Below are 12,986 nucleotides of genomic sequence, written 5' to 3' on the forward strand. Positions count from 1 at the left end.
TGCTGCCATCAATCCACGGTTTCTGGTTTGGAATGTTTTAATCGTTGCTGTGGGTATTACGTCGCAGATGCACTTTCTAATGAACTCGCTCACCGAATCAGCGTATTCGCAATGTTGTTGTTGGACGCAATGCGGAACATATCCCAATCCACGTGATCGAAGCAGTCTTGAAGCGTGGAATCAGATTGCTCGGACCAGCGTTGAACAGACCTGAGTGCGGGAGCTTCTTGTTTTAGTTTCTGTTTGAAGGCTGGAAGCAACAAAATGGAGTCGTGGTCAGCTTTTCCGAAAGGAGGGCGGGGGAGGGTCTTATATGCGTCACGGAAGTTAGAATAACAATGATCCAGGGTTTTACCAGCCCTGGTAGCACAATCGATATGCTGATAGAATTTAGGGAGTTTTGTTTTCAGATTAGCCTTGTTAAAATCCCCAGCTACGATGAATGCAGCCTCAGGGTGTGTGGTTTCCAGTTTACATAGAATCAGATAAAGTTCGTTCAGGGCCATCGATGTGTCTGCTTGGGGGGGAATATATACGGCTGTGATTATAATCGAAGAGAATTCCCTTGGTAGATAATGCGGTCGACATTTGATTGTGAGGAATTCTAAGTCAGGTGAGCAGAATGACTGGGCTCATTTCTGGAGATCGATGTCTGAGCCCCTGCGGAAATCCAATTAGCATAATACAAAAATCCCCACAAAATCCCCATAGAAGTAAGCTAGAGATATCCTTTTTTTTTATGTGTCTCAATCCACCGCATCCGCCTATGTCGCACTTCCTGCATCTGCGGTGAAAGATGACAGAGCTAGAGTGGTGTTTGTCAGACCATGAGACATCTCGAAAATTGGTCTTCTCACAAAGTTGTCTGTAGCGTCCGAATGGTTTGGCCTCCAAACAAYCTACTCTCACGAACACAATAGTGTTCTCCATTTMGTTCTATGACCCCCACAAGCGTCTTGGMACTCGTCTGAAGTCGGTACAGCCGATCTGCCAACTTCTGTCTGTTGCGTCCGAACAGTTTGAGCAGTTTGAGCTACACACTGACCCCTCTGTGGAAAGGTGAGACTCTCTCAAACACGTACCGTTCCAGTCAATAGTTTGGTCACACCTACTCATTCATGGGTTTTTCTTTATTTTTACTATTTTCTACATTGTAGAATAGTAGTGAAGACATCAAAACTATGAAATAACACATATGGAATCATGTGGTAACCAAAAAAAGTGTTAAACAAATCAAAATATATTTTATATTTGAGATTCTTCAAAGTAGCCACCCTTTGCCTTGATGACAGCTTTGCACACTTTTGGCATTCCCTTATTCTTTGCTRATTTATTTTTCAACTTGATTGTAGTCCACCTGTGGTAAATTTAATTGATTTGACATGATTTGGAAAGGCACACACCTGTCTATATAGTTGACAGTGCATGTCAGAGCAAAAACCAAGCCATGAGGTCGAAGAAATTGTCCTTAGAGCTCCGAGACAGGATTTTGTTGATGGACAGATCTGGGGAAAAGTACCAAAAAGTATGTTGTTAGCATTGAAGGTCCACTAGGTCCCCTTCATAATTATTAAATGGAAGCAGTTTAAAACCACAAAGACTCTTCCTAGAGCTGGCCACCCGGCATTACTGAGCAATCGGGGGAGAAGTGGTTTAGTCAGGGAGGTAACCAAGAACCCGATGGTTCTGACAGAGCTCCAGAGTTCCTCTGTGGAGATGGGAGAACCTTCCAGATGGACAACCATRTCTGCAGCTCTCCACCAATCAGGCCTTTATGGTAGAGTGGCCAGAGGGAAGCCACTCCTCAGTAAAAAGCACATGACAGCCCACTTGGGAGTTTGCCAAAAGGCACCTAAAGACTCTCAGACCATGAGAAACAAGATTCTTTSGTCTGGTAAAAGGTTGAACTCTTTGTCATGAATGCSAAGCGTCACGTCTAGAGGCAACCTGGCACCATCCCTACTGTGAAGCATGGTGATGGCAGCGTCATGTTTTGGGGATGTTTTTCAGTGGCAGGGACTGGGAAACTAGTTAGGATCAAGAGAAAGATGAACAGAGCAAAGTATAGAGAGATTCTTGATGAAAKCCTGCTCCAGAGCGCTCAGGACCTCAGACTGCGGTGAAGGTTCACCTTCAAACAGAACAACGACCCTAAACACACAGCCAAGACAACGCAGGAGTGTCTCTAAACAAGTCTCTGAATGTCCTTGAGTGGCTCAGCCAGTGCCCAAACTTTAACCCGATCAAACATATCTGGAGAGACCTGAAAATAGCTGTGCTGCGATGCTCCCCGTCCAACCTGACAGAGCTTGAGAGGATCTGATGAGAGGAATGGGAGAAACTCCCCAGAAACTCGTCATAACTGTASACTGTAATCCCTGCCAAAGGTGCTTCAACAAAGTACTGAGTAAAGTGTCTGAATACTTAGTTAAATGTGACATTTCAGTTTTTCACTTTGTCATTATGGGGTATGGTGTGTAGATTGATGAGGGGGAAAAACGATTTAATCGTAACAAAATGTGGAAAAGGTCAAGCGGTCTGAATACCTTCCAAAGGCACTGTATTATGTGACTTGTTAAGCACATTTTTACTCCTGAACTTATTTAGGCTTGCCATACCAAAGGGGTTAAATACTTATTGCCTCAATACTTATTGCCTCAGCTTTTCATTTTTTATGAATTTGTAAAAATGTCTAAAAACACAACACTTTGACATTATATGGTATTGTCAGTGACAAAACAAATCTCAATTTAATCCATTTTAAATTCAGGCTGTAACACAACAAAATGTGGAAAAAGTKAGGGGTGTGAATACTTTCTGAAGGAACTGTATATGTCATCATTGAGAGGGGCGATGGATTTATTTTAGTTTTCCTGACAATTAGTGTATTTTATGGTTAGCTATGATATAAGGTACTCGCCCAGACTGCAATTGAAACATGAAATAACGCCAGACTCMGACAACTTTTTGTGAGTTGCAGTGGGTACACAGTACACACACAGAGATACCTTTTTGTATCTAGGTCACACCATGCATGTTCTGGGGGATAAATCTATAGCCAGCCAACTTTTCTACATCCGTCTATCCTCACACAGGCACAAACATACTGTAGCACAACATGGTGCACTAAAGACATTATTATACCATCGTAGTAATGGTCATTTATATCTAGTAGCTTCAAGAGGATATAAGGGCAGTGATTTAAGCCATAATTTGCATAGATATAGAATACTATACCGTGTTATTAAATGTGTGTTTCTCCAGTAGGTATTATCCTAAAAATAAATGGGACTCATTGAGTAGGCTTTAAAAAGGCATTTCACAAGGGAGTTCTTGTGCGTTTTGCTATGTGTGTGTGTGTTGTCTGTTTTTTTGTTTGCCCTGACTATCAGATTAGTGCTAATAATTATGCCTTTGGCAGTCGTCTGYGCTTTAACTTCGGCWAATTATTTCTCTCTCTGTCCCTCTTTCTGTGTTTCCCTCCGTTTAATTGCAAACATTCTCTCATCCTCTCCTCTGCCAGTATATTTTATCATTGCCGTGGTCTGAACTTATGAAGCTATTTAGTATGGAGTCGGGCAGTAGTTATGTCCTCTATGGACATATCGTTTAACTTTTCTTTTTCCTTTTATGGATTAGTCCCTCTTGAAAACAGCAGGTGCAAATACCACTAAACTAAGCTAGTAATTCAATCTAAGTGCCGTTTAAGAGGCCAACCGGTAGGGCCGTGACGGTGATTGAATAACCTTGGAACTGACGGTTATGGATGAAGACAGTCATGAACATAAAATAACTCTCAAAACTGTTTCAATAAGCCTCCATTGATTGTAGGTGCATGTAGATTAGCTTGCCCTAATAACAGGAGTGTTTACTTATGATTGTGAGAACTTGTTTTGCTAACTTAATCCGTCCATTAAACGTTCTGCAGCTCCTCTTTCCAACTTTCCTGTGATGCTCCAGCAGCTAATCTGTTAGATGTGCGGCGATGTAGAGCGCTATAGGCTACGGCACGTCAGTAATAAAATCTTTGATGTGTGGACTTAAAAAAAAAATATATATATATATACAATGCACATTTTCATAGCTTACTAGTAAATAAGTACATCGGCGTACTTGAAAAAAAAGGTTGGATGTGTCTGACTTCATTAATTATTCAACAGCAYTCGACAAGGTTGTTCTGGCTCTGAGGCCTATAATGCACTAATGTTGTGTCAAGTAGACAATGCGCCTTAGGCGGGACCAACAAAAATTGCCTGTTAATGCATGTATTAATTAGAGTAATTTACCATTCTCATTCTCGGAGTGGAAACTTTGGTTGCAGCGTTCACAACCTGTTACGCTTGTGAGAAACACGTTTGTGTTTATTTCATACCGTCATTTACTCGCTCCATGTGAGCAATGAGCATGTGTCTGCTGTTGACGGAGRGCGTGCCCCTGAGAACGCGTAGAAGTACCTGCTTCTTCCAAATGTCAAATGTAGGAAAGTGCCCAGCTGCGCTTATCATTCATTTTATCAGTCAACAAAGTCTTTATTTTTTWATTTTAGTATTTGATAATCCTCTCCCCCTCTAATCAGCGTCTCTGATAAATAGGCTATGGATGCATTTGTTTCTATTTTTAATGATTGTCAATTTCATTTTCATACTATAGCATAGCTGTCCCCGTGATACTTTCCGAGTCAATTCATTATCTCATAGCCTACTTTTGGAAAGCCTCAAGTTAGGCCCTGGTTTTTTCCATATGTTTTAAGGAAAGAAGTAAGATCTGCTCTTATGTCTGACATACGCTGGTGGATTTGATTGAGGGTTTGCTTTTACCGGCGGTGTGCGTGTGTGAGTTTGCTGATTCTCTATATGTCCATTCAGAAAGTTTGCTAAATGAACCTGTCCGGATCTCTTTAATAAGAATAAAATGCTATTTTCACGATGTGATCTCGTTGAAGAATTATATGCCGCTGCCAATCGAATGACCGCAGCCTCAGGGTTTGTGATAATAATGAAATGTCACGATATCAACAAAGTGTAATGGCTCGMTCAACTTTTTATTAAGAAGCATATCTACCGACTGTATTGGGTGAGAGACCATTTGAGAGGACAGCTGTATTAGTGTATGTGTGGAGACTATTGGTGTAGGACAGTGTGTTTGTGCGTGCGCGCGCGCGCCAATCTGTGCTGGTTGGTGTTAGCTAGAGGAGAAGAGTCAGCTTACATAACCACAATAGCCATTTTCACCTCTCTCCCAAATTACCCTCCTGTCCTGAGCTCCTCCCTCTGTTCCCTTGGGGCCTTGGCCTGCCTGCCTGGGTATTCACATCATGTGGCGTCACAATACTGGGGCTCAATGCTCTAAATTCTCTGGATTCTATTACAAACGGTTTTGAGTGCATGCTAGAGCTTTTGTGTCGGGTGTGTTTGTTCACGCTAAGTGCAGCTCGTTTGAGGACAGATCTGCCTCATGTCAGTCAGAAACAGCAGAGAAACACGGTGTAGATCACATAGATCTCTCTCAATGTAGAGCAGGAGTACTTGTGGAATTTACTATTGAACGATTGTCTCTAATTAGGCATTGTCTATTTTCTCGATTAAACATTGATAATATTGTCCTGCACCTTTTCCTATATGCTACACAGGGCACTTCCTGTAAGTTATAAGAATGTAGAATCAATAAAGTTATATCTAATTTATTTGTGTGGACTGTATGTTGATTGACAGGCGCTGGGCGGGTCCCAGGTGAAGCTGTCTGATGGCTCAGTGAAGACGGTAAGCACGGCGACAGCGGCCCACCTGTCCAAGCCGGCCACGACCATGCTCAGGATGACGGGCGGAGTCATCACAGCCGCTAGCTCCAACCCCAGCGCTGTCTCCACCGCCGCTGCCATGGCAACTGCCAGTCAACCGGTGAGTGGCAGGAGTTTGGGGTTACCTCTAAATAGACCCTGAATCAGAACTAGAAACCCTGAATCAGAACTTTATGGAACCAAGAAGCTTCTCTTCCGTGCCTGATCCCCATTTTGGAGCTCCGCTCTTCCGGAACTGTTAATTAGAATGTTAGCATTTTGCCAGAGAGAAATGTGTTCCTTTGTTTCAGCTAGAACTCCCTAAACCCAATGGCCTAGCTTGATCAGTCCGCCTCTTAATTACAATGAATGGGATTTATCATTTATCAGCACAGGGCGGTGGACCCTAACATATTATGAAAGAGTTATGAAACTGGAAAGGTGTATTACCCGTAGTCTGTATCATTCTTTCTCTCTAAAAAGTTGTTTTTGTCAGTGTATTTATTTCATACACAGACTGAAACCATGTGGTGATATTTCGGGKAATAAAACTGTGTGAATCTGTCTGTTTGTGTCTGTGTAACTACATCTTCACGAATGCCAGCTGTTTGTGGTTGTTTGGTTCCAGGTAGCGGAGGTGTCCGTTCAGACCAAACCTGTATCCCACTCTGTCCTGGTGGCAGCCAACCAGGCAGCAGTCATCAACGCCGCAAAGAACGCAAGCGCCGCTAACGCCGTTACCATGGCAAGGAAATCCACAGCGACCGCCGTTACCATGGCAAAGAGCGCCACCGGTTTGGTAACCATGCAGAAGGGCGCCACAGCGCCAACTGTCACCTTGGCAAAGGGTCCCACCACCTCTGGCACAGTTGTGACCGTTGCTAAGAGCATTACCAACATGCACGTCATCAGCATGGCCAAAGGGGCGGGTTCTATGGTAGTGGGTGTGCCCAAYAGCGCCAGCACGACATTGGTCAGTGCGGCATCGCTGTTCAGTGGGATGGTGGCAGGGGGAGGAAAGACTGCTGCTACCTTATCAGGTAGGAAGAGAATATCTCTTATGTTGTTTGAGAAAGTGGATTGCTGCTATTTTGGGACAGGTCTCAATTTTTTCTCTCAGTAGGATCACCTGTGTAAAAACAAAGGATAGATTTAAAATAAATAGATCATTTAAATGGCCAAATGCCCCATCCAGGCTAAGAGTTGTCTCCTGTGCTCTGGTCTTGTCCAGGTATGCTGAAGATCCACTCTGGCGGGTCCAGCTCCCAGCAGACAGTGCTGACCGTCCCTGCCAACCAGCCCAAACAACTGGGGGTGGGCACGGGCACAGGAGGCGTACAGACCATACACATGCCCGTCAACAAAGGTAAGTCAGTCAGTCCATCCATGGTAAATTATTCCATAATATAGCAATCGATCCATCAGACAATCCAGCGTTTTTCCTGACATGTATTTTTCAGACAGTGACACAAAGGCCCAAAAAAGCATATGACTCTTCTCCAGAGTATCTGACATCTGACATCTATTGAAATCAATAGAAAACCAGGTAGACAGACTTTCACAGCACCCGCTGAGGACTGGAGAGCAGAAGTCTGTGTGCTGTGGGATTCTACCTATTCCCCAGATCCAGACAAAGTACATGATGTGGGCAGGCCGGGAGACAGAGAGATGCGTTTCTGTGGGCTGGGGATTAAGTTAGTGCAGCTGGAGAGAGATGGTGGGGGGGGGGGGGGGCAGCATGTTTGCGATCTTAAAAGTCCTCGCACACAGACACACACACACACAGTGCACCTGAGCTGAAAAATGAACTGGCTCGCACACTGTGTACTGAGGAGGAGGTCTAGCCATCAGCTGAGCTCCAGGCCTACATGTGTGAATATAGAGGTTTTTGGTGCGTAGTCATGAGAGACAGAAAAGCAGTCACCTTCACAGCTAAAGTCACTGTTTCATTCATTATACATTCAGTATTCATGCGTTTTGTTCTTGTTGTCCCCTCGTTTGTTCTTGGTGTCTGTGTGTGTGTAGTAGTCCAGTCCGGCTAGTGTTCTAAAGGGCCAGCGCTCCAGTAGTAGCTCCACTCCCTCGCCTGGAGTAGGAGTGGCTGCAGCTGGAGTCTCCCCCAGTCCTGCTGCTGCTGCCCAGGCCTCGCCTTCCCCCTCCCTCACCCTGCCCCTGGCCCAAGGTGAGAGAAGCACCATTCGCCTCCCTCTCTCTTGCCTCTCCTTCAACATCCTCCTGTCTCTCCTTCATGCCTCTCTGTGGGTGGCCCTCCCTTAATGCTTCAGTTTCGGCTAGGCCAGCCGAACAAGTTTTCTCGTAAGAGACCTTCGCTTGAAAAACGAGAAAAAAGTGGCAATACTATTGTTTGTCCATTTTGAAAGCCGTAGCCAGCATACACTCAGAATTAATCTAAGATGACTCAAGAAATCCGTCATGAATTTGACGTTTGTCGAGGAGATCTTAGTAACGCAATTTTGCGTCTGACTAGGATGGTGTAGTATTTCTCAAGTGAAAAAATGTACATGCGGGCGAGTCGTCTCAGGCACTTTTATTTTTTAATTTTATTTAACTTTTCTAGCCCCGGCGTTCGCTAGCGAACTCCTCCACATTCCACTGAAAAGGCAGAGCGCGAAATTCAAAAAATATTTTTTTAGAAATATTTAACTTTCACACATTAACAAAGTCCAATACAGCAAATGAAAGATACACATCTTGTGAATCCAGCCAACATGTCCAATTTTTTAAAATGTTTTACAGGGAAAACACAATATATATTATGTTAGCTCACCAACAAATTGAAAAAGCACAGACATTTTTCACAGCACAGGTAGCATGCCACAAATCAACCAAAACTAACCTAGAACAAACCAAAGAAACCAAGAAACAACTTAATCAGATGACAGTCTTATAACATGTTATACAATAAATCTATGTTTTGTTAAAAAAAATTGCATATTTCAGGTATAAAATCATAGTTTACATTGCGGCTACAATCAGAAATTGCACCGAAAGCAGCCAGAATAATTACAGACACCAACGTGACATATCGAAATACTCATCAAAAAACATTTCTGAAAAATACATGGTGTATAGCAAATGAAAGACAAAGATCTTGTGAATACAGCCAATATTTCCGATTGTTTAAGTGTTTTACAGCGAAAACACAATATAGCATTATATTAGCTTACTACAATAGCCTACCACACTACCGCATTCATTCATCAAGGCACGTTAGCGATAGCAATAGGCACGTTAGCGTTAGCGAATAAACCAGCAAAATATATTAAATTTCACTAACCTTCATAAACCTTCCTCAGATGACAGTCCTAACATCAGGTTATACATACACTTATGTTTTGTTCGAAAATGTGCATATTTAGAGCTGAAATCCGTGGTTATACAACGTAGCATAACGTAGCATAACGTGCTAACGTAGCATCTTTTTCCCAGAATGTGCGGATATTTCTATTAGACTCTCACCTATTCTGACCAAATAGCTATTCATAAACATTACAAAAAAAATACATGTTGTATAGGAAACGATAGATCCATTAGTTCTTAATCTACTGCCTCAGAAACCCGGATTCGGGAGCACCCCCCATCCCCCCACACACTGATTAGCATAGCTAGCATAGCTTCACAAGTAGATAGTACATCTAAATATCATTAAATCACAAGTCCAAGACACCAGATGAAAGATACAGATCTTGTGAATAAAGCCACCATTTCAGATTTTTAAAATGGTTTACAGGGAAGACCAAATATGTAAATCTATTAGCTAAACACGTTAGCAAAATACACCACTATTCTAACTCCATCAGTTTCTTACTCCTTCAGGTGCTATCACCAATTCGGCTCAACTAAGATATTGATACCACTAACCAAGAAAAAACCTCTTCAGATGACAGTCTGATAACATATTCATGGTATAGGATAGTTTTTGTTAGAAAAAAGTGCATATTTCAGGTAGAAATCACAGTTTACAATTGCACCGACCATCACAAGACGACTAGAATTACTATAGAGAGCAACGTGTATGACCAATTTACTCTTAAAAAACATTTCATAAGAATAGACAAAGCATAGCAATGGAAAGACCCAGATCTTGTGATTCCAGACAATATTTCAGATTTTCTAAGCGTTTTACAGCGAAAACACAATAAATCGATAAGTTAGCATACCACATGTGAAAACGTTACCAGAGCATCGATTCCAGCCAAAGAGCGCTATAACGTAATCACCGCCAAAATATATTAATTTTCACTAACCTTCTCAGAATTCTTCCGATGACACTCCTGTAACATCATTTTACAACATACATATACAGTTTGTTCGAAAAGGTGCATATTTAGCCATACAAAACCGTGGTTACACAATAAAAATACTAGGAAATCAAGCCTCAATATGTCTGACGTCATCTATCAGAGTGATCTAGTTTAATTGAAAGCTAATCATATACTTGACTAAAAAATACAGGGTTTGACAGGAATCGAAAGACAAATTAGTTCTTAATGCAACCGCTGACTTACATTTTTAAAATTATCCTTACTTTTCAATACAGGGTTCGCCAAGTGACGCGATAACAAACAAAATGGCGAAATATGCGTTTAAAATATTTCGACAGACAACGATTTATCATTTTAAATATTGCTTACTTTGAGCTGTTCTTCCATCAATCTGGGCAATGTATCCTTTCTATGTTGTAATCTTCTTTTGGTCGATAGATGTCCTCTGTCCTTGGAAATATCCACTAACGATCGAACGGGACCACAAAACGTGTCCAAAGTTTAGAGTGCACAAACAAAAGAAATTCCTCAAAATCGCACTAAACGGATATAAATTGCTATAAAACGGTTCAAATTAACTACATTATGATGTTTTAACAACTATAACGACTGAAAACATGACCGGAGAAATATTGCTGGTTAGACAACGATTTGGAATGAGGCAAGTCCGATGTCCTTCACGCTTCCAGCGCGCGACGAGAAAGAGGATCCCTATACATTTTGTGGTTTTATAATGGCTGTGATTGTGCAATCGATTCCATTCAAAACGTGATGACGTACAGACACCAGAGGAAGACGTAGGCAGTGTCGTTTCTTCATAGCATTCACTGTCCCTTAAACAGACTCCAGATCAGGGGTAAAAATTTCTGAAATCTGACCCCTGTCATGAATCTGTAGATATGTTCTGTACCACTCAGAGACAAAATTCCAACTTCTATAGAAACTAGAAAGTGTTTTCTATCCAATAATAAACAATAATATGCATATGTACGATCAAGAATTTAGCACGAGGCAGTTTAATTTGGAGACCCAAATATGCTAATGCGGAACAGCACCCCCTATAGTTCCAAGAAGTTAATGCATCGCAGTGTTAGAATTCTAAAAAAATTCTTCATTACGACATAAGACTTAGTTTATGGTAAGGGAATAACCAAAACCTGAGCGCAAAGCTACTAGTACACAGTTCGACAGATATTTGAAATAGCATCACAAAATGGTTCCTACTTTTGCTGATCTTCCATCAGGATGTTGTATAAGGGGTCCTTTGTCCAGAACCATCGTTGTTTTGATTCAGAACGTCCTCTTTCCCCTTGAATTAGCAAGCACACTGGCCATGCGGTTCTAAGCTCTCCAACGTCAACAAAGTCAAACAACGCAACACGCCGAACGTCCCGAATAAAGTTCAATAACTAATGAACTATATTGAAAAAACATACTTTAGGATGATATTGTAACATGTATCAAATAAAATCAAAACCGGAGCTCATATTCGCCCATAACAACGGGTTTCCAGTAGGCAATAACAGGTCCCTCCACGCGCCTTGCAGAAAACAGAAAATGGGTGACACGTTGTTCCAAGAGGCTTATTCCACAACGTCAGACAGAGATAATCAACTCATTTTTCCTCTCACTTCCTCTTGACATCCGGGTGAAGGTGTATGACGTGCACGTATAGTCATACGTATCATGCCCATTTATAGGCAGTCACTTGAACAGAAGATAGATTTCAGACTTTCRACTTCCTGGTCACAAAGTGTGCTGCCAAAGGAGTTCTGTTTTACCCACAGACAAAATTCAAACGGTTTTAGAAACTAGAGAGTGTTTTCTATCCAATAGTAATAATAATATGCATATTGTACGAGCAAGAATTGAGTACGAGGCTGTTTAAATTGGGCACGTTTTTCCCCAAAAGTGAAAACAGCACCCCCTGTCCTCAACCTTTATTTAACTAGGCAAGTCAGTTAAGAACAAATTCTTATTTACAATGACGGCCTCCCAAAAGGCCTCCTGCGGGGACGGGGGCTGGGATTAAAAATAAATTAAGTGAAAAATATAGGACAAAACACGCATCACGACAAGAGAGACAACACAACACAACACTACATAAATAGAGACCTAAGACGACAACACAGCATCGCAGCAACACATGACAACACAGCATGGTAGCAACACAACATGACAACAACATGGTAGCAACACAACATGCCAGCAGCACAACATGGTAGCAGCACAAAACAGGGTACAAACATTATTGGGCACAGACAACAGCACAAAGGGCAAGAAGGTAGAGACAACAATACATTGTGCAAAGCAGCCACAACTGTCAGTAAGAGTGTCCATGATTGAGTCTTTGAATGAAGAGATTGAGATTAAACTGTCCAGTTTGAGTGTTTGTTGCAGCTTGTTCCAGTCGTTAGCTGCAGCGAACTGAAAAGACGAGCGACCCAGGGATGTGTGTGCTTTGGGGACCTTTAACAGAATGTGACTGGCAGAACGGGTGTTGTATGTGGAGGATGAGGGCTGCAGTAGATATCTCAGATAGGGGGGAGTGAGGCCTAAGAGAGTTTTATAAATAAGCATCAACCAGTGGATCTTGCGACGGGTATACAGAGATGACCAGTATAGAGTAAGTATAGATGTGTATAGAGTGCACTGATGTGTCCTATAAGGAGCATGGGTGTCAAATCTGATGGCCGAATGGTAAAGAACATCTAGCCGCTCGAGAGCACCCTTACCTGCCGATCTATAACTTACGTCTCCGTAATCTTATATGGGTACGACGGTCATCTGAATCAGGGTTCATTTGGCAGCTGGGGTGAAAGAGGAGTGATTACGATATAGAAAACCAAGTCTATATTTAACTTAGCCTGCAGCTTTGATATGTGCTGAGNTTATTTAACCTTTATTTAACTAGGCAAGTCAGT

General features: G+C 42.1%; 1 protein-coding gene across 1 annotated transcript in view; it reads left to right on the plus strand.

Moving 5' to 3' along the window:
• LOC111979536 (YEATS domain-containing protein 2) overlaps positions 1–12,986 on the plus strand; it is a 74,217-nt gene that overhangs the window by 45,272 nt on the left and 15,959 nt on the right. The window contains 5 exon segments of the mRNA XM_070448758.1: positions 5,712–5,897; positions 6,405–6,816; positions 7,008–7,142; positions 7,802–7,835; positions 7,837–7,958. Coding sequence (XP_070304859.1) covers positions 5,712–5,897; positions 6,405–6,816; positions 7,008–7,142; positions 7,802–7,835; positions 7,837–7,958 — 889 coding nt within the window.

This window comes from Salvelinus sp. IW2-2015, linkage group LG19 (assembly GCF_002910315.2).
Source record: "Salvelinus sp. IW2-2015 linkage group LG19, ASM291031v2, whole genome shotgun sequence".
Taxonomy (NCBI): Eukaryota; Metazoa; Chordata; class Actinopteri; order Salmoniformes; family Salmonidae; genus Salvelinus; species Salvelinus sp. IW2-2015.